Source organism: Rhodamnia argentea, chromosome 3, assembly GCF_020921035.1.
Source record: "Rhodamnia argentea isolate NSW1041297 chromosome 3, ASM2092103v1, whole genome shotgun sequence".
Classification (NCBI taxonomy): Eukaryota; Viridiplantae; Streptophyta; class Magnoliopsida; order Myrtales; family Myrtaceae; genus Rhodamnia; species Rhodamnia argentea.
Window position 1 is genome coordinate 29,713,846 of NC_063152.1, and position 22,202 is coordinate 29,736,047.

Below are 22,202 nucleotides of genomic sequence, written 5' to 3' on the forward strand. Positions count from 1 at the left end.
TCACTTATTGGGAAAGAAAAGTAGCAAAACACGTATCAACGATTTGATTATAAGTTACAATTTGTAGTAACACCGCGAAAACCACAAACCGATACACCGGCTACGAATTTACCACCAGAGCAGATACTAACATTTGACCATTTCTCTGTGGAGTTTTCTTGCGCTTATTATATATTAACAGAAGATAACTGTGCCCTTAACTAATGCTACAAATCATCATACGGATGGGGGCCATATAAAAACAAAGTCCCGCACGCACCCATCAACAAACAACTACGCAGCTACGGCCACAACCCGTTCAACGACGCCATCACCCTTTCGTCTTCCCAACCAGAATTTTCCACACTCCTAATTACTATTATCGAAAGAAGAGGAAGAAAAAAAAAACACAAAATAATTAAAAATAAAAAATGATAATAATATCTGATTTTTTTTTATTAAAAAAATTTGTTCAAAATAAACCCCGAATGAATGGATGCAAGCAAAATTTTGATAAAGTGCGGGGGTGGTGCTGTCGTTGCAGATAAACAGGGAGAGCACAAGAAGCACGAGACAAGACCAGACTCTTCCTCGAAAGGAAAAGGAAAAGAGCCTCCCTCACGCGAAAGAAGAAGAGGAAGAGGAGGAAGAAGAAGAGGAAAGGGAGCGAGAGATAGAGAGAGAGCAAAGGCAAGCCAAGCCAAACCCAAAAGGAAGAGCCACCACCCACCATTATCATCTTTCTCTCTCCGTCTCTGTGATTCGATTCCCTCTCTCTCTCTCTCTCTCTCCCTCCCTCTTCTGTGAAAACGAAGTCAGAAAAAAGGAGGGGGGAGAAAAAAGAAAGGAACTTGGGAGCGACGGTGGTGTTGGTGGCGGTGTTGGTGGATTATCTGCAGAAATTTATTCATCCGTTTCTTGATTCCCTCGCGTCTCGAGTACGAAAGTCTTGAAGATTCCGCCATGTCCTGACCGCATCCTCATCGTCCTCACCCTCTTCGTTTTCTCTCGTCTTTCCGCCTCCCTTCGTCACTCGTCAATGGCCGTTCAAGCTCAGTACCCTTCCAATATCCTCTTCCTTAACAGGTACTCATCACCCTCTCCCTCTCCCTCTCCCTCTCCCTCTCTCTCTGTGTGTCTGTGTGACATTTCGCTCGCTCTCTGCAGGAACATGCAAGAAGGGCGGGATCACTCGGTGCAGGCACACCCAGGAGGATATCTCGATCAATCCAACGCTCTATTCAACAATGGAGGTGAGAACCGGGAGACCCACCCTCGTATTCCTCATTCGATGTCCACATTGAATCTGGTATTTGATGCCCTGCATTGTTCTTGACAGGAAGCAACAACCCGCGCAAGAGAGGAAGAGAAGCTGCGATTTCCCCAGACAATACATCATCGTTTGTGGACCTATACACTCTGCAACCTCAGCCTCAACCTCAGCCTCAGCTTGTAGACCTCGCTCAACTTCATAACCAGCACTCAGCGAATGCAGTGTCCATCGGCCTCCGGTTATCTCCCTGCGACCTGCAAAATCAGCGTCTCTATCACCGATCGGCTACTCCGAGCCCGAGCCCGAGCCCGAGTCCCAGCCCTCCGTCGTCGCTTTTCTCCAATGATTTCGCTTCCCTAATCAAGCAACAAAGAGAAGAGATAGACCAATTCCTTCAAGCGCAGGTCGAAAACAGAGCGTACTGAGCGATTTGTTTTCTTCTTCCATTCAAATTCATTCATTGGTTTTCCCTCGACCGATTTCGCTGAGGATTGATGGTTCGATTTCAGGGAGAGCAGTTACGGCGCACGTTAGCCGAGAAAAGGCGGAGGCAATACCGCGCCCTGCTCGTCGCGGCGGAGGAATCCGTCGCCCGGAGGCTGCGGGAGAAGGACACGGAGGCCGAGAAGGCCTCGCGCCGCAACGCCGAGCTGGCCACGCGCGCCGCCCAGCTCGGGGTGGAGGCCCGAGCCTGGGAGGCCAAAGCCAGGGCTCAGGAAGCCGCAGTGGCGTCCCTGCAGGCGCAGCTGGAGCAAGCGCAGGCGATGATGAGCGGGCGAGATCGGAGGTCGGAGAACGCCGGTGAGGCCGGACAGGAGGCGCAGGCGGAGGACGCGGAGTCGGTGTACGCGGACCCGGAGAGGGCCGTCGGGTCGGGCCCGGGTTGCAGGGCGTGCGGCGAGCGGGTGGCGACGGTGGTGCTGTTGCCGTGTCGGCATTTCTGCGTGTGCGCCGAGTGCGACAAGGTGGTTGGGGCGTGCCCCGTGTGCTTCTGCATGAGGGGTTCGAGCGTGGAAGTGTTCCTTTCCTAAAGGGCCCAAGATCGAGGCCCAATATCAGGCCCATTACGAGGCCCAACGTCATGGACACGACAGTCCGCGGTAAAACAGTGGCAGAGACCTCGGAGAACCCAAAAGAGGAAATAAACGAAAATAAGAAAAAAAATGGGGGAATTCCTTAAATCTTATTACAAGTTCGAGAATGATAATCCTCTCCCTCTCTCAGTTAATTCTGTCTATTTCTTTTCTTTTAAATTACTATTTTTGTGTTTTTTTTTTTTTGGGGTGTGTGTACAGGGCGGCTGCTGCTGAAGTTCACTCGCATTTTCATTTTGTTCTCTCTTATTTTTTATTTTTTTCAAATGGAATTAAAGCAGTATATAAATTCATTCATTCGGACGTAAAGATTTCCATCTCTCGATCCTTAGTCAAGTCTTTTTTGCGGGATCGAACGTCACGAAGCACTCCGCGAAGGCTCGTAATCTCTTGGCCAAAGAAGAAAAAAAGTTGGTCCGTCCCTACAATGCTCTTAAGTGGTTAGGACCAGACTCGTTAGATCAGACCGATCATCCCATCTATCAAACCGCAAAAAGTCATCGCGCTGCAATAATTCGAACTTGTGACAAACGTCCTAGTTTCCCATGTCTAGACTTGTACATCTCCAATTCTAGGATTCTCAAGAACGTAACCGAGACTCGAGATCGGGGATCCCCGGGCGGGGATTGTCTCGAGTTTACCCGACTCTGCATACGCGGTCTTCTAAGTTAATTAAGTGGGGCTAGTACGCAACGATGGACTAGAGTGGCGGCTGTTGCGGCCTCCTAGGTTCCCAGCTCTTCCTGGTTTTAGCAACTTCTAGTTCGTTCTTTGTTGGAAACCAGGATAGATTTTTCTGTTTCCCTCTTTAAGTTAGAGATTGCTGGGCCACCTTTGGCTACGCCTAATGCAAGAGTCATCCAATGGGGACGTGGACTATCAAGCCCACCCGGTGTCGCGTAACATTATTACGACATTGGGCTTGAAGAACTATCGGGAAAATTGTCAAAAAAAGCCCTAAACATTTTCCACTTTTACCAATTCAGTCCTAAACTTTTTAAGTTTGTCGATTCGATCCTAAACATTTTCACCTTTTGTCGATTCATCTTTATTCGTCCGAAATCGCTGACTTGGACGTTAGGCGTTTTACGTGACACCGCCGGCGCCGACATGAATAATTTTTAATAATTTTATAAAAAAATTCGAGTTTTTAAATTTTTTTTTCCTTTCTTTTTTCTCTGGCTTAAAGGCCGGCGGCCCTCATCGGACCGCGGGCGAGGGGTCACAATGAGGGCCATAACGCCCTCGCCATGGCCCGTGAGGGCGAAGGGCGCAACCCCTCACCCGGGGTTCATTAGGTGTCGCTAGCTCTCGCCTAGGGGCCGGCGACCCTTGCTAGCCATAATCCAATTGGGCCTCCCGCCTCCGATTCTGAAAAAAAAAAAAAAGATTTAAAATTTTAAAAAATTGAAAAAGTTATTAAAAAGTATTAAAAATTATTCACGTCGGTGCTGACGATGCCACATTAACAATTTTCGGCGATTATGACCGAATCAGCAAAAGGTGAAAATGTTTAATACCGAATTGGCAAATTAAAAGGTTTATGACTAATTGGCAAAAGTATGAAAGGTTTAGAATTTTTTTTTTTTGACAATTTTCCCCTGCTCTGTTATTCCCATCTTTTGCCAATTATTCACGTCGGTGCCGACGATGCCACATTAAAAATTTTCGGCGATTATGACTGAATCAGTAAAATGTGAAAATGTTTAAGACTGAATTGGCAAATTAAAAGGTTTATGACTAATTGGCAAAAGTATGAAAGGTTTAGAATTTTTTTTTTGACAATTTTCCCCCGCTTTGTTATTCCCATCCGTTCCTCCAAGCCCAACCTTTGTGCTCTTGAGAATCGATAATGGAATGTCGTGTGACTATGCAGCGGGCCTAGCGTTTATCAACACGGTAATAACAATGCACTTTTTATTATTTTGGGAAAATTCCAAGTAAATGTCTTCTTAAGTGCCTTCATTTTCTTAAATAAGGGTCTGAAGTGGATCTTATTTCAAATAAGGGCTTGAAGTGTCTTTATTGTTTCAAAGAAGAACTTAACCGAATGGCATTTTCATTCTTTACTTTTTATAATTTTTTTTATTTTCTTTCTCTTTTTTCATTTTTCTTTTTCATTTTTCTCTCCCCTCCCCTGACCATCACCCGCATCGAGCAAGGATCGTGTTCACTCGCCCGGGCTAGGCGAGGCTAGACGACCCTTTCCAACTCCGGGCGAGGGCGGCCCTCACTTTAGTCCGTCAACCTCTGTCGATTGCCCGGGGAGGGAAGAGCCAAAAAAAGAAAAAGAAAAAAGAACGAAAATGAAAACCCAAAAAAAAAGGGGGAAAAAAAAAAAAAGTAAATGACGAGAATGCCATCATTCTTTAAAACAATGAGGACAGTTCAAACCCTTATTTGAAATAAAATCAACTTTATATCTTTGTTTAAAAAATTTTCTATTATTTATTGGCTCAATGTGAATTTGTACTGAGGAAAAATATAGGGTGCAAAGCATCATATAGATAACATTGTAGGATGAAATACACCAATTTCTTTAGTTTAAAGGAGAGAGGGAGAGATTTCCTTCCTCTTTTACTTTTTGTTCTGCCTTGTACTGGAGGGAAGGAGCTAAGACCCACGAAGAATTTCAAACAAGGATATAAAATGTCTTTATTTTCTCAAGAGAGGGCTCAAAATAATCTATATATTTATAATATGAATCTGGAGTGGCCACTTTAGACATTTATTTGAGATTAAGTTGTCACTTCAATTCTTTATTTGAAATAAATATCATTTTGAACCCTCTTTTAAGAAGATTATATTGCTTTTAAAAGTAAAAGTACTTCAAGGCTTTAATTTTTTTTTTTAAAAAGCACCCTTAAGAACTAGCAAATTTAGAAGGAACCGACTCGTTTTAACCAAAAAAAAAAAAGAAAAAAAAGACAAAAAAAAAATTTAAAAAGGGCATGCATCGAGTTCGAGTCCAAGGCCCACGACGACCTAATCAAAAGGGCGACCGGCGACTTCGATATTTTCTTGTGGGGGAGGAGGGTGGGCCCCAATCCCCAAGTGGGTCGTCCTTTTCATTTTAAAAAGTGGAGAAAAAGCGAAGAAAACGACGAACGAATCCCTCTTTTTAGTTTATTATATTTAAATGGGAGAGATGGAAAAGGCGCAGCTGGGGGAGTTGGGAAGCTTGAGGTCCGGCCTCGGGCCGGGTCGTAGCGCTAACCGGAGACCACACAGCCTCAGCCGCTGTCCCTGGCGCGTGGAGCGGACGCTCCGGTTTCACAAGTCCCCGTCTTCACGGGTCAAAAAATTACATCAGGCATTTGATGACTCCAGAAAAGCGAAAAAGACGTGAATGGGTCTCTTCAACCAACCCACCAGAATTCCCCTTTCTTGGTAGTAAATTCACTCTTGACGACGGAGGTAAGCAAAACCCAATTGGGGATGCCAAATTATCAGGTGCTCTTAAATTGCTCGGAACCCAGTACGAGGTTATTTTTTTTTTCTGGGTATTGTGATTTTTTATTCCCGATCTCAATATTGGTTGACCGACGAAGGAAGGCATTATCTGACTGCGCGAACGAACATGATGTGACCGATTGCAACACGAAGGAGGTGAAAGATCTCATCCTCGTTGGTCGGGAAGGATCCACAGCGAAATTGTAGCCACCGACCGAATTGCCCCGCGGGACATCAGTCGCCGACGACTCAAAAATCAGATGGTTCCAAAGATGTTTCCAACTTTCTTGGGGATCGACAGGAAGGAGTACTGGTCCGATCGTGACGCGAACGCGCAAAGTGCCCGCGTGGGGCGGCCAAATAGGGAGTAAAGAAAATAGAATAGGAAATGAAGAAAATAGAATAGGGAAAGACAGAAACCTTAATACGGGACAAATCATGTGGGTGTTAGGTGGCGAGTGGGGCCCCCCTCCTCTTTATTATCATTATTATTATTATTATTTTGAAAGATCGAGAAAAGATCTGGCATGGGATCGCCGTCTCCTCGACGCTGATTTACGAACGCGCCATTCGCATCGGATGAAGCAGGGCATGAGGCACGGTGGCCATCTCGTGATTCCGCGGCAAGCGCGGGGGCAATTCGGCAACTTCGTCCGTCTCGATCCTTTTCCAATTTGAGATGACGCGGGTATCTTTTTTCTCAGCCAATGGATTCTCCTCCACGGTTTCTTGAAACCCGGCCGTGGTTTCCCCTCTGTCTCTCTCTGTCTCTGTCTCTCTCTCTCTGGATCCATAAAACGAGAACGCTCTTTTATAGCTTCGTCTCCTCCGGTCCTCCCATCTTCTGATTTAAGTAAAAAGCACGGTCATTTCCAGAAGAACAGCGAGAGGGAGGGGGGGAAAAGGGAAGAGCTCGAGAAGGATCATGGAGGCTGCCACTACGAGGAGCGGTTGTTTCATTGCCGATGACGACGATTCGTTGGCCGACATGGAAGCGGGGTTCTCGGAGAACCTTCATGTGTGGAGGAATGTGGTTGGATCGTCGCCCGTCGCTTCGCCGAGATCCGCGAGGTTCTACGACGCGAGGTTCGAAGATCACCTTCCGCATTTCCTGGAGACTTGCTTCCTCTGCAAGAAGAGGTTGGGGAACAACAGGGACATCTTCATGTACAGGTTCGGTTGTTGGGTCGCTGTTTATGTTGCTTTTTTTTGGGATGTTTTTGGGTTTCTCCTGCGAGGTTGAGAACTTTAGTGTTATAGAATCCCTAAGGGTCTTCACAGTTTGAGTACTTGATCGTCTTCTCGTATGATTTTATGTGGATTTTGGGTTTGATCGTTTAGATAGCGATCTAAACATGAAGTTCTCTGTGTGTGTGTGAGAGAGAGAGAGAGAGAGACAGAGAGAGGTTAAAATCTGCAGAAAAAGCTTGCCTTGGTGCCTGAAGATGATGTCTTGACAATATAATGCTCGAAATGTCCGATTTCTTTTGTCAAAGATTCGAAGGAACTAAAGTCAATACATAGCGAATTTAGTCTCACACTTACTCGGCCCCTCCTAGGATCGACCATCTTGAAGTTTTTTTCCTTTCTTTTTGTTCGGTGCCGATTTGACATAGCGTTGCGAATTTGCAGAGGGGAACTCGCATTCTGCAGCGAGGACTGCAGGCTGGAGCAAATGGAGATGGAGGAAGCCAAGGAGAGGAACTGGAACCTCTCTTCCTCCATGAAAGCCCTGAGGAAGAAGAAGCACGCCAAGTCCGCTTCTCCTCCCGAAGCTCAGGACCAACACTTGCCCAGTAGAACTGTTGTTGCTGTTTGATCCAACCACAACATCTCGTATAGTTCGAGAAGCGTTATACATAATATGCATATACCCAATACTGTTTTAGCCTCTAATTAAGCTTAAGTTGCGTGTATTATATCGATAGAGGACGTTGACTAGATCTCCGGCCTCTCTGCAACATGAAGAAGGCCGAGAAAGAGAGTAGAGTGTACAGTAGCTGAAGGGAGGGAGATTGCTGTTTTTGAGGATCTCCCCAGTTTCAGTCCTCTTTTTTTTTTTTTTTCATCTTCTTGTTTTGGTTGGACTTTTCATGTATAAAGCCCTCAAGTATAAACAATGAGTGAGCATGGTTATCTTTCTTTGCCCCTTATGATGTTGCTCTCTCTCTTCGTTCCTTTTCCCCTTACGGTTTCTCTTCAATTTAGACTTCAAAGGGCAAGAGGGGAAAAGTAAGAACAAAAAAAAAATTTCCTAAACATATTGCGTTGGTATCAATTTAGTCTTAAACTTTTAGCTGGATTAATTCAATTTTGCACATTTTTACGTTTTCTCAATTAAGCCCATTTGACCAATTTAAGTCGGAATATATTGATGTGAATATTTTTTTTATAACTATTTCCCTTCTTCTTTTTTAACCTTTTTTCTTTTTGCTAGTGGCTGATCGCCGACCACATAGGCTATGCCCGGCGAGGTTGGCCTTGCTCCTGGGCGAGGGTTTAGCCTCACCAGATCTGGTGAGGCGGAGTCCTTGCCTAGGCGAGACCAATCCTCGCTGGCTATGGCCCATTGTCGATGGCTGGCCACTCACAAAAAGAAAAAGAAAAGTACAAAAAAAATCATTAAAAAATTTTCAAAAATTACAATAAAATAAAATAAAATATCATAGTCAGCACCAATAGTGTTATTATTGAGCAGTCGGCATCCAGGTCAGTAATTTTCGGTCTAAATTGGTCGGCTTGGTTCAATTGATAAAACTTAAAATATTGATCTAATTGAATAGTTTATGATTCAATCAGTACAAATGCAATAGATATAAGCCTTTTTTTGTACTTTTGCCGAGCACGAGAATTCTTAGCAAAACCACCGAATGGGAGTCAAGCTCAGTGCCTGGAATGCTCTTGGCGAAGTTGACCGGGTCGCGAGAGAATTAAGTAGAAGTGATTGATCAACCACCGGGGAAGCTTCTTTGAAAATTCTTTGTTTCTTTTTCTGTGCGGTGGGGCTATGAATTCAAATTTCAAGTGTCCGGTCAGTTTCACATCCTCCATGTGACTGCCGATGATGATGATGATGATGATGATGATGATCGGTATTGAGGCAGTAATGGTGGTCACAATACCTGCAATATAGACTAAATATGATTCCGGTCTTTCTAAGGATCCTTGGAGAATGGATGCCGACCCTCGATGGCCATCGGATGAAAATCAAGTAAATCTCGCTCGTTGCTTGAGGAAACTTTAAGGTCGTGACACTTTCTCAAGAGCTATAAACAAATGTAAGGAATTACGACAAGTTACGATTGGGAGATCGATCCCCAAATACCAAAAAACTGCTCGATATAGCCTCCACTGAAGTCGGTGTCCTTCGACAGAAAAATAAAAATAAAAATCGGTGTCTTAGATATGTGACTTTCATCCATTTCTCCGTGATTTGATTTAGTTTCTAGGCTCGCTGTGTCGTCCGATCTCGCTAATGCGATGGAACATTTCAAACACGAAAAAAGGCAGATTTCCTATTCATGAATAGATTCAAATCCGTACTTATTTTCTCCCCTAAAGCAAACGCGAGTCATAGAAAACGAAAAAGCTCAAACAATCGAGACATATATTCACTCTAATTCAATGGGGATAATGCATCCACATCATCCGCGAAACAACTCGACGTAATTCAACGCTAGAAATTCCGACGATCAAACAAAAAGAAAACGGAAGTGGAGGATGGTTGGCGAAAAGGAGGAGCCTTCCTCCGTTCTTAGTTTTTCTTGTGACTCTGTTCCTGTAAAAAGGAAGTAGAAGCTTCCTACTGCTGGAGCCTTCATTGCAATGGCTTGCAAAATACTAGTCCCGGTCGTGCCTTGGGCCAGTTTGATTGGACTGGCTTAAGTACATTATTAGTATTAAAACTTGTGTATGACGCTCACTTTAATGTCAAAAATTTCAAAACGATCATTTAAATGTCAAATTTTTTGAAAAACGATCACTTCAAGGCCAAAAATTTCAAAACAATCACTTAAGTGTCAATTTTTTTTAAACGATCACTTAAATGCCATTTAAAAAAAAAAATACTTACTTCGCCGCCAATTCCGGCGAGTCACGTCAGCTCAAATATTAATAAAAAAATAGGTCACGGCGGATTTCCGGCGAGTTACATCAGCTCAAATCGGAGTTGGCACCGAAGTAATCGTTTTTAAAAAAGTTGGCAAATGTGGCACTTAAGTGATCTTTTTTTTAAAAAAAGTGACACTTAAGTGATTGTTTGGAAAGTTTTAGCACTAAAATGAGCACCGTACACAAGTTTCGACACTTATAGTGTACTTTAGCCGATTGGGCTTGATGAGAAGACCTTGAACAACCACACAAACGGTATCTCTTCCCAGTTCTTTTTGTGAATACGACGAGGTTGGGTTGGGCCTAATGAGCGACCTTCTCCTCTTATCGGTTGAAAGGATACTGCTCGCGTTGCTTTGGGTCGTTGCCCCAAATGGCCGCGGAACGAAGCAGAGCATCATGCAGACACGCAAGTGATTTTAGATTTGAGCGAATGGAACAATCGTCCCACTCCTCTTCTAAAGCGTTAAGATTCGATACATAACTATAATGAAATAGAGCATAACAATGAGAAAAAAATCAAGACGCAAATATTTATCTCTTAAAATAGGATTACATTCAACAAAGAATTCCATTATAATTATCACCTCTTAACCCTTTTGTTTCATTCCCCAATTACAAGAAAAAAAGATTATATATAATAGTAATAGCTATTCATGAACTTCATATTTTCTTATCGATGAGGAATATAAACCACATCCGAACATGAACCACATCCCAACATAAAGTTTAATCTATTAGGATCCTTTTATTTCGGAGAAAGTTAAAATAGTTTAGAAAATATTTTTTTAAAAATGATTGCTCAGATCGCTTGCAAAATTAAATGAAGGAAAAATATTTTCATTATTCACACAAATTTTTAGATATAATTTATTATCGATAATGATAATATTTTTCATTAATTAATTTTTTTAGTCATATCAGTGATATTTTTGTAATTTTTTTTTAAATGCCAAGCACAATCCGATCAGATTTTCCAAAGAGTGGATCTAGCGCACGTGTCACCGCATGTCTGGATTGCGTACTGTCGGCAGAAGCAGAGGAGGGGCTCCAGCATGCATTACCCGCCTCGCCATATCCGTTTCAAAACTTTATCCAACTACCTTCTCAGTCAACTCTTCTCCAGATCACGAACGCACACAAACGCACACAAACACACACACACTCTCTCTCTTTTTCTCCTCTGCCAAAGATATCTCTCCCGCTCCGCAGAAATGGAAGGCTTGATCAAGGGCTTGATCGACGTGGCTCTCGGTGGCCGTCATGAAGACCAGAACCAAGACTCCGACCAGCACTCGCGCGATGAGCGTTCCAGATCCACTTGGGCCGAGGTTAGCGTCGACTGAGCCGTTTCGTTCTGTTCTTTTGGTTTCCCTGTAACGGAAGTGATCGCTGTCAGCGATCTGATGGGAAACGGAAACGTTTTTTCGCAGGTGGTGTCGGGAGATCAGGACGGTGACGAGGGACGGGGAAGTGAGGATCGACAGGGATATCGCCGTAGTTCGTGGAACGAGGAGGTTCGATTCGACATTCGAAATTGAACCCTTTTGGTTTCTCTATTTTTTTTAGAACATTATGTGCAGATTTTGAGATTAGGGCCTGATTGGGACGTGATTTTGTAGGAGAAGAGTGAGAATGAGCACGGGGGGTGGGGGATTCCGGAGTCAAGACCTTCGAGGCGACCCCAAGTGGTAAAATTTAGCAGTGATCGGTGCTGTTGCATAGCATCTAGACAGTGTTGGAGTGGTCCGTGTGTTAATCCAGTAGTTTTTCTTCAAGTAGTTTGTTCTGCAAATGTATTTATGGAGCTTTACATGTATGGCGTCGGTTCGACAACCTCCTTGAACTGACGGAGAAGATAATATATAGTAGGCACGTGAAGACAATTTCAATTTTAAGTCCGTGATGCTTTTCTATGTAGCTGGATTCTTTTGGGGTCCTTGTTTTATTTATTTGCTTCGAGTAGTTATAGGTGCAAGGTGGAATTATTTGCATTGTGTTCTGGATCGGGTTGTCGTGGTTTTCCCTTCATGCTTTTGCTTTTGCCTCTCCATTCTGTCATCCACATTTTCTATTCAATACGTCTCCAATTGCCGCAGGCAGTAGATCAGGAGTATGAAACTCATGAAGATGGCAGACGACAAAACTACGACCAAAACTCTTGGAACAGAAAGGTATGTGAGTGTTTGCATGTTTTTTTTTTCCTGTTTCTGATATATGAGTAATGATATTATGAGACACAAAAATGAAATTTTGCGTGTTCACTTTTAACAGGAGGACAACCAGGAGAATAATGACAACTGGGAAACTGTTGACAGAAAGCATCAGAGGCAACCTCACAAGGTTCTAGTTATATCAGAAAACAATTTCAAGGCTGCTTTCTAAAGTTCCTTTTGTCAATCAAATTCGGAGTAGTGTCGATGGATTTGTGAGCTTCTTAGCTTAGTTCTCTTTGTGCTGAGAGATCATGGCTGGACAGATTCACAATCTGTGATATACATGAAAACGACGTTAAGGTGTGTGTCCAATACAAAGAAATATGAAAATGGCAGATAAGAACCGAAACTGGTTATACTCATCTGATTTTTGATCACCTTTGGTGTTAATCTGAATTGGACATGGTTTGAATAATGAGTGATTTGAGGACTGATAATGGCATTTATAGATCGCTAACTTCATGACCATACTAATAAGAAAGAGTAATGATTGAAGATGGAGCTTCATCTGTGAAGGATTTTTCATATCATGCATTTTGCTCGTCTTTAATTAGGTGTTTAGCCTAGATAATCCACAACAAGATTTTTGCATTGTGCTATCATGATAACCATCATCTATATGATGTTTAACGTGAGTATTACCTAACAGAATATCTCTAGTGATTGTGTTCTTGGCCTATGGTGTTATTTCTGTCATTCAGGTTCAGATGGATCACTGGCATGGATACAAACGGCCTCCTAGTGAGCAGGAATACTCCAATGAGGTTGAAATTGGTTATGGCATAGAACCCACAGAGGAGGAACTGTCTGACTTATCACAAGCCTGTAACAAACTCTGGGAACTCGATTTGAACCGATTGATACCGGGCAAGGACTATCAGATAGATTGTGGTGAGGGAAAGAAGGTCTATCAAAAGGAAGACATGGCACAGGGATGCTTATTTAGCTGGCTGAGTGAAGATGTATTCAGAAAGCCTACTTACTCTCGCTTTTGGTCTCTTCTCGATAATTATAATCCAAAAGGAGGTTGCAAAGAAGTTGTGACATCTGAAGAGAGGCAGGAGCAGGTGGCTTTTATAGAAGAAATTAGCAGAACGGCAGCAATCAAGTATCTTCACAAGTATCTGTCGTCCAAGGGCATCGTATCTGGTGACCGTCAAGAGTTGAAAAGTGTGATGATGCGGCTATGGTTTGATCTCTATGGCCGAGGTGGTACATCCAGCTCCTCATCTGCTTTTGAACATGTTTTTGTTGGGGAAATCAAGCAACGTGGGGAAGAAGAAGTTTCTGGCTTCCATAATTGGCTTCAGGTAACCTATCTAGCTGCATTTTCCCTTCTTGCTCATATTTAAAATAAGAATGAGGTTAATGATTATAATACTTGGATCTTTACCAATTCTCAAACTAGTGTCCGGAAACTCCTTGGACATCTCTTGTACTTGTAAATGAGGAAATCCAAACCGGTATCCTCGAGAATCTCGGAAGTTTTGGCTTCTAGGTAATTATTGTTTTGACTTGGAGGTAGATCTTTCAAGTGGAAATGTTGATTTAGTTTCAGATTCTTCCATCACTTTGTTTATTCTTTGCTTAATAATGCACTTGACAAAACAGTGGGTTCATAGTTTAAGAATATGACTTTAGCTCTTACCGATAATTTGCACCTAGACGTATCAAAAAGGGCAAAAAGTAGAAATTTGTTTGTACATTATTCCATTTAGTACTTCTCTTGCTGCTTTAGACTCAGTATCATCTGGCATGTGTCTTTCGACTGTGACAGAGTAGAATATAGTATATGATATGAACAAAGTCGAAGTTGCATTTCATTTTTGTCTTATTTCTTACTTTTCTTTGTTTCCCTTGTCTTTCCAGTTTTACCTAGAAGAGGCGAAAGGAAGAGTTGATTATCAAGGTTACATTTTTCCTCGACGCCGTGGGGAGATTGTAAGTAACAGCAATCATATCAAATCTGTCAGTAAATTAGGTTGGATATTGATGGGTGCCCACCCAGGATTTTGGATATATGTTCTACTATAACCGGTTCTTTTTTTCACGTTCGTTTCTGTTAAATTCTCCTCACTACTGGACTAAGCATTCATTTTTTAACATTGAAGCTCCGCGACAGCACACGTGCACATAAGTTGGATAATGTTCATCGAGAGTACCAAGCACCATGACACGCTGCATTCTGTGGAGACCCTTTTCCTTTGCAATATTCGTTCCATAATGAAATCATGTTATATGTACATTCTAGATCAATCATACTTTGAGAGGTAACGGGCCCGGAATCCAGTGACTGCAGGAATCTGTAGCTGCTGTGCCTCTTGTTTCATGTAGGTTGGAGGGCATTCTTTCTTGGAGTTGAGCTGTTGAACCAAGGGGCTATCAGGAGGGACATGTACTGCATGTTGATGTTTTCACCATCCACATGTTGAAAAAACAGGAATCTCTTTTTAGATATTTAGGGGGTTTACATAGTCCTTTCACAAACTACATAGTGATATCTTGGACAGTGTCGTCCTAATCCAGTATGAAGCAGCCTACATGCTTCTTCTGAAATAAGCTGCCATATGCTGTGCATCAGCTGTGTATTATTCAGTACGCTCTGTTTTCCATTTTCTGATACTTGCCATGTGTTCCCTTGATTTGCGAATTTTTCCAATTGGAGCCGAGCATTTTTGCCTTCTGTTAATATGCTATACATTGAATGAAGTAATGAGGTTGATTAGTTTTACAATTGAATCAGGAATATTAAGCTAATATTTGATCTTGTACTTAAAGTGCATTTTCAACTGCTAATTTTTCTCTTCATTGCATTTGCAGCCGGACTCCGAAACCCAGTTGCTCAACATACAGTTTGAATGGAATGGGATTCTCAAATCTGTGTCAAGCACATTGGTTGGTGTAAGCCCGGAGTTTGAAGTTGCCCTCTATACTCTATGCTATTTTGTGGGTAGAGAGGACAACCATGTCCAGCTGGGTCCATATACTGTTAACATCAAATGCTATAGGTTTGGGGATAGAATTGGATCGGTGTTCCCCATATCCGAGTGCTGAAATTTGGTGATCGTGAGTACCGTTTTGTGGCTCTCAAGAGCTATGTTGTCATCATCAGAAATTTTCTCCCCTCATTCCGCTTACAAGAGTCTACAAATGTTTTTAGTCCAGTGACATCAGGTGATTTTGTAAAATGACATTTTCATAATGCGTGTTGGCCATCATTTCGCGTATTTTCTCCTGTTAAGGATGTTTAGTAGTTCGACCTACGTATTCGCATGGTAATATGCCTTGACTTTCATGGAATGCAGAGTTCTCCTGATGTTTCCGTGGTTCGAGTGTTACGTAATCTTAACAGGGGCGAGGGGCCTAATGGCTCATGGGTCTTTTCCCGAATCCTGTCATAGTGTCATCTGTCAAGCAGCATTTCGCTGTAAAAGATAAGCGTATACGTCCTTCCATCGGTTCGTGTTTATCTACAGACTTCATGTTTATCTCCACACAAGCTGTGACTGTCTTTTCGGACCGCGATCTTTCAAATGATCGGGCAGTTTAATTGTCCACGAGCAGCGCATCGTGACGTTAAGTAGGATATAGCTGAGGTGGGCTGATCTTTGATTGAAAATAACTTGTTCTGTTTCTGTTTGAATTCCATACTAGTAAGTCGAATCGAGTAAAAGAGGGGCGTGGTTCATTTTTTCCGATGGCTCAACCCAGGCAGGATATCTTCTTATACTGCACTAAATATACGATTTGGACATGAGTTTGCTTATGAATCCTTCTCTTTTTCTCTAGTCGTATGGCACTCAGCAGAGTTGACATTTATCACCATACTTTTGAAATTGGAAATATACAGCGGACAAAAGATTCAAAAGAAGACGGGCAGCATAAATATCCATCTTTAAGAGCAATAGATTCCGAGAAATATCTCGATACTTTTTACAGATATTTTTGCAAACAAGAGTCAAGTCTCGATATTTGAAATCCTATATCTTTTGGCAGGAAGGGTTCACGGACAGGAGGTGAGAACATGGAATTATGTTTTGTTTTGTTTTTTTCCTTTCTTTTCATCTTTTGCCGGGCTGAAGACGCTTGGTCTAGAAGTTTATCTGTTAGAAGTAGCTGCGACACGCATTTGCATCCAAGCAACATTTGATTGGCCATGACCAAAAGAATGGAAGAAAGAACATTCGATCGGTTTATTGGGGGAAAATTGTTCAAAAAGTTATAAACTTATTGAATTTTTGCCAATCCAATCTTAAATCTTTTAATTTTTGTTTTCCAATTGAGCCTACGCCTATTCACGTTTTGCAAACTGAGTTCATCCGATTTGATTTCAATCGGAAATTGCTGATATGGACACCGATCGGTATCGATGTGGATAATTTTTAATAATATTTTATTTTTTTTTCAATTTATTTATTTATTTTCATTTTCCCTTCACAGCCATTGCCGAGCCTCGTCGATGGCCGGCGACCAAGCCTGGGCATCCCTCTCCCGAGGCAAGTGACCTTTGTAGGCCATTAACAGGGCTCGACTATACCAACAGGGGAAAAAGAAAAAAAGAGAAAAAAGAAAAAGAAAAAGTAAATAAAGATAATATAAAAAAAGAATAAATAAATTCAAAAAAATATCAAAATATTATTAAAAATTATTCACATCGGTACAAACCGTGCCACATAATATGAAAGGCGTCTATGTTAGGGATTTCCGATCAAATTTATCGGATGGGCTCAATTAGCAAAATGTAAAAAAGTTTAAGACTTAATTGACAATATTAAAATGTTTTAGACTGAATTGGCAAAAGTACAATAGGTTAAGATTTTTCTAAACAATCTTCCCGCTGAATAGGGGATAGAATAGATATTGGTTGCTGTTTACCCATGGAGTGGCCCTAAAAGTTTCTTCTTCAATTGATCGGCACCAAGTTCAACGCCACCGAAACCCCCTAATGATGCCAAACCTTAAAAGCTAAAACAAACTCCAAATCTTGTCCGTCAATCTTGGTAGCCTAGGTTGTCTCTCCCTCTCTCTCTCTCTCTCTCTCTCTTAAATTTTGCTTGCACGCTACGGAGGAGACGCGCCAGAACACACGTCAAGCCATGGTGGGACCACGCGAACGGGCGAAGAAAGAAGCGGCCACGTGGAATTTGAAACTTGAAAGGTCGTGGGGACCACTTCGTAGGATTTGCCACTTGACAAAAATGCAAGGTCGCGAGATTTAATGCAAAAGACCAATTTAAAGTTGTCACTTTCCAGGTCCATGGAAAGTGATGCTGCAAAGTCAAATTACATTTTCTTCACATGGTTCCCTCCAAAGACAGACAAGAGGAAAATCCCAAATACGTTAAACGAATCTTATTTTAAAGAAGAAACTGAAATGCTCTCATTATTTCAAAGAAGGACCTCACTAAGGACATCTTCGTCATTTACTTCTTTTTTTCTTTTTCCATTTATACCATTCCGTTTTTTTCTTTGTTGCTCTCGGCGAGAGCCTGACTACCCTCGTCGCCCATAGGAGAGGTCGATCCTCTATGTCATTCAAAAGATGTAAATAACAAAATACCTTGATCAAATCCTTATTTGAAACAAGGTCCATTTCGAACCCTTATGAGAGCATTTCAAGCATTTATTTCAAATTTTCTTTAGACAAGAGAAGTGCAAAGTTCGCGGATCTAAATAAAAAGCTGGTTAAATGCCGTTAACATTTGCTATGCACTGAAGAAAAGAACTACGGATCTAATTGTAGCTAAGCTTCGAACTAAGTTCGCTGTCAATCGAGTTACAGCCACTTTTTCCAATCAAGAATCCATATTGTTATGGGAACGAAGCCCCATTTTAGTAAAGAATATGATAGTAATTCGCCAACAAAAGCGAGATGAACCGACATATGAGCGTCATGTGGCGGCCAACGCATTTAACGGCGCAATACACTTCGGGGAATTGACCAAAGACTTTCTTTAGATGTATTGATGCTCAGATTAAGTTGACCCAACTTTTGGCTCCCGAGTAGAATTCGTCGCATAAACCTACCCGGGAGTCCGGAGGCAGAACATATGGGATATGTGTCAGGAATGTAGTTTCTCAGGAGGCAAATCTTGGGGGCCACAATAACCCTCAAGAGCGTTCATGCTTAAAGAAGGCTCCTGAAACCGTAGCTCTTTTATCATATTTTGGCTTCGTTACTTTCTTCTTCGTCTTCCTCTTCCTCTTCTTCTTAGCTATAGAATTCATTACGAACTAAAAGATTAAGCACCATAAGCCTCCCGTTCCATCATCACTAATTGCACCCTGTCCACTCTTTCAATCTGAAAAATTTGATAGTGCTTGTTGCTGAGGCTTCGGCCTAGGAGATAAGGCCTCATGTCCTCCACACGAAAATCGCGAAATTACGTGGTGGCAACAGCTAAACCCTACTTGGAATTAGGAACCTGTCCAGAAATGCCAAGATATCACCTCCACTTCAGGTCCCACCCTCTCTTTGCACTTGATCAACGGCACAACTATCTCTGAAGGTGGACAGTTCCTTTCATTGCCTACTACTAGTCTCACGTAAATTCTCTTTGTGGAGATTACATTCAAAGTTTTCCCTAAATGAAAACAAAACCAAAATCCTGAATACATTAACTGCGTCAGTATCAAGGGCGGTGTCACTTTTCCTCTTCTTATTTGGCGAAAATGGCGAAAATATTTACTAGCTAGAAACATAGATCAAGTCGAAGATTTTCACAGGATAAGTCAAAGTCCAACGGTCATTACCGCAACGACATATGAGAATCGGGTCGAGGAAAGAATTCCCGGTGAAGAAAGAAATGAGAGAAAGCAGTGTATCGGGCTTAAAGTACCAGCATATTCCTTCCATTGTGCTTCTTTTAATAATATCTTCTGTAAACTAAACAGTAAAAAAAGTGCAGAATATTCTCGTCGTTGGGATCCTATTTAAGGGTAAGCTGTTCCAGATTCCTTTTAGGTTCCAGGTGTAACGGGTTTCCCACTTCGTACACGTCATCGAGCATGTTGAATAGGAGATTATTGGCTGATTATGGCAGTAATCAAGAAAAGGAGAAGTTACTGTAGTAATGAGAAAAAAGGGGCAAATTTTATAATGAAGGATACTGAATGGCTGGGGTTGATACAGATTTATACTCTGTGAATATTGCCATTGATTCTATTCATCGTATTATTCATTGAACGAGTCCCTCTGACATCCCTAGATCCGCACGAGAGATGCGACTTTTGATCCTTTCATGGCCGACCAACAAATCGCAAACCCCAAAACTACAAAATATCCTGAAAACGTCGGCAAGAGAAAGTTAAATGGTGAATCAGTTGAGAAATCGAGCTTTGGCAGCTGGAAAGCGAAGAGAGACAATAGTCCCAAGAACCGAAGAGCATAGAAAGAGAGCAGCTTCGTTGTCGACCGCGAGCTTTCCGTCCTGAAAAGGGCCAGCACGCGCTCTTATCCTAAGCGAACCAAAACCAAGAAAAATATCTTGAATTTCTCTATTTTCATGGCAATAACAAATCCCTCAATTTCTTTCGTCCACAAGAACCGAAATCTAAGGGAAGAAAGGAGGAGAAGGACCCAACCCAAGGGAAGGAGGCTCCTTTCTGTGACGTTTGCATGGACCTCGACGAAGCAAAGCCACCCGTTGTTGATCACACACAGGAGATATGGTTGAGCATATCCTATGAATTGTTCCAAACAACGTGGACTGTAACAGCGCACCCCACGTAAAATTTGAAGGAAAAGGTGCTATGAGTTGACAAGAAATTGGAGGTGTAGGAATCGGGGTACATTGCCGATAAATCGGTCTAAAGACATTTGTACAAAGCACATGTCGACAACGCAGGAGTCGAAGTTTCGATGATTCACTTCGGGCGCGGGACGCTACTATACGATCATACCCGGCAATAGTCATCCGAAAATGACATGGAGCCTACTTTTCCCATCATCATCTCTTAAGTTGAGAGAAAATATTTTTTTTTCACTTCATCCCAGGAAATACCCTCGAATTTTACATCTCGAATTCAGATGAAACAGGTTTAAGGACTTATTTAGGTCCAAAAGGAAAAGGTACTACGAGTTGACACGAAATTGGAGTAAGAATCTATTGCAAGAACGTAGCCGACGAAGAATGAATAAGAAAAGCAAAAGGACGCGGGTATTACTAATAAGTTGCCGTATTTAAAATGAAGAATAAAATAGCAGTGAGTAGGCGTAGCTCTAAGTAAAATTATGACTTCATGAAGATTGCTTCATGCGAGATTATGCATGCGGGCAAGCAATCCATGGAGTAACCAACCATTCCAAGCAAGTCTATCAAAGTTTGGACATTCTTCAAATTTCAAATAACAAGCAGGTTGCTCGCCCCATCACTTCACCGCAAGTGCGGTGTCAAGATACGTTAAGTAATTTTCTTATCGACAGACATGCAGAATGAATCCTAGAGCTGAAGGGTTCAGGAAAAAAAGATATTGCTTCCCAGGTCAATTGGGATGATATCATGCGCTTTTTAATACTACTTTTATAGGGATAAGCACGTTAGAAGTTTGAAAACTTGTCACGAAAGTGCAATTGAATTCTAAAACTTAAAAAAAAATACAACTAAGTTCTAAAACTCATCAAATTGGTGAAGTCAAGTCCTTCCGTTGATTATACTTTTGTGACAAGTTTTAGCACTCAATTACACTTTCGTGACAGAATTTATAACTTCTCCGGTGCACTTATCCCACTTTCATGACTGAAAAAGCTATTTCTACCTTTGACTCTCTTAGTTGAATCAAACACAACATACCCTTAGCACGAGGTTATTCTAAGATATGATTAGGTTAATAGGTTCCAAGAGTCTGAACAGTTCGTGTAAGTTTTGGAGATTTAAACACTGTTTTCGGATACCCGGGAGAGGTAGCTAGACAAAACCGTTGACTAGTTAAGAACCTTACTAGAAGTCTTTGCACTCGTATCATCAAAAATGAGGAAAAATCCAAAAAAGGGGTCGAAATCCTCATGTTTTCTCAAATAAGGGTCCCAAGTGAATCTTGTTTCAAAAAAGGGCCCGAAGTCCTCATGTTTTCTCAAATAAGAAGCTCAAGTGAACACTGTTTTATATAAGAGCTTGAAATGTCAATAAAATCTCAAAAAAGGGCTTGATTTAAGGGCATTTTAGTCTTTTTACTTATTTAATTTTTTTTATTATACTTTTTGTTATCTATTTTCTAAAAAAAAAAAAAAAAGTGGACGTTCACATGCGAGAGGGGCAGCCCTATCGCCCCACCGCCGGACATCGAGAGCAGCAAAGGTTGGCGGGGTCGCCGACGACCCAATTGACCAAAGGCGAGGGCCTCTGGCCCTCTCCCGGATCTAGGTGAAGGCCGGTGGTCCTTGCCCGGATCGGGGACCGCCGACCGTCGCCCCGTCGCCGGTGGAGGCCCGCCCGGTCAAGGCGACCCCAACCCGGGTCCGGGTGGCGGCCATCGACCCTCGATCTAGGCGGGGACCGCCAGCCCTCACCCAGATTCGAGAGAGGGCCAAAGGCCCTTGCCTCTGACCGGCGGGATCGTCGAGGACGTCGGCGACCTCGCCGAGCCCGCCGACCCCCCACCAGCGGTGGGCCAACGGCCACAGGCGAGAGAGCCGCCCCTCCCGCCTGTGTGTGGCTTTTTTTTTTTTAATCGGGAGAAAGAAAAAAATGAATAAAAAAATTAAAATGTGAAATGACGAAAACGCCCTTCGAGTCGGACTTTTTTTTGAAAAATTATGATCACTTCGAGCCCTTAATTGAAACATACTATATCACTTGGGGCCCTTATTTGAAACATAATTCACTTTGGATCCTTATTTGAAAAAATAAAAGGACTTCATGCCTTTTTTTTTGGATTTTTCCCGCAAAAATGAGTTTCGGAAGGGTACAAAACACCGAAGCGGATCAAACCAAGTGACGCGGATCTCAAAGCTGAGCTGACTAGGATTTGAATTTCTTGCGCTTTTTCACTTGAATGCCCTAGAGCCCACCATCGTCGTCTCCTTGAAAGGCCGAACACGCTTTCCTTGAAAGGCCAAACACGCTTTCCTTCTATAAG

The 22,202-nt window shown here is 42.3% G+C and overlaps 3 protein-coding genes across 3 annotated transcripts; all 3 read left to right on the plus strand.

The window, feature by feature from the left end:
- The first annotated feature begins 522 nt into the window (after window positions 1-522).
- LOC115743179 (BOI-related E3 ubiquitin-protein ligase 1) lies at window positions 523-2,382 on the plus strand. Its single transcript, XM_030677856.2, has 4 exons — window positions 523-1,065; window positions 1,147-1,232; window positions 1,319-1,656; window positions 1,762-2,382. The coding sequence occupies exons 1-4, from the start codon at window positions 1,019-1,021 to the stop codon at window positions 2,281-2,283; spliced, it is 993 nt and encodes a 330-aa protein (XP_030533716.1). The 5' UTR covers window positions 523-1,018; the 3' UTR covers window positions 2,284-2,382.
- Window positions 2,383-6,535: 4,153 nt separating this feature from the next.
- Window positions 6,536-7,940, plus strand: LOC115743180 (FCS-Like Zinc finger 2). The gene is made up of 2 exons (XM_030677857.2): window positions 6,536-6,972; window positions 7,432-7,940. Exons 1-2 carry the CDS (start codon window positions 6,725-6,727, stop codon window positions 7,616-7,618), a joined length of 435 nt encoding a protein of 144 aa, XP_030533717.1. The 5' UTR covers window positions 6,536-6,724; the 3' UTR covers window positions 7,619-7,940.
- A 3,012-nt stretch (window positions 7,941-10,952) lies between these two features.
- Window positions 10,953-15,362, plus strand: LOC115743185 (uridylate-specific endoribonuclease B-like). The gene is made up of 9 exons (XM_030677870.2): window positions 10,953-11,068; window positions 11,100-11,240; window positions 11,343-11,426; window positions 11,532-11,600; window positions 12,009-12,083; window positions 12,184-12,252; window positions 12,827-13,435; window positions 13,995-14,066; window positions 14,946-15,362. Exons 2-9 carry the CDS (start codon window positions 11,124-11,126, stop codon window positions 15,177-15,179), a joined length of 1,329 nt encoding a protein of 442 aa, XP_030533730.1. The 5' UTR covers window positions 10,953-11,068; window positions 11,100-11,123; the 3' UTR covers window positions 15,180-15,362.
- The last annotated feature ends 6,840 nt before the right edge of the window (window positions 15,363-22,202 follow it).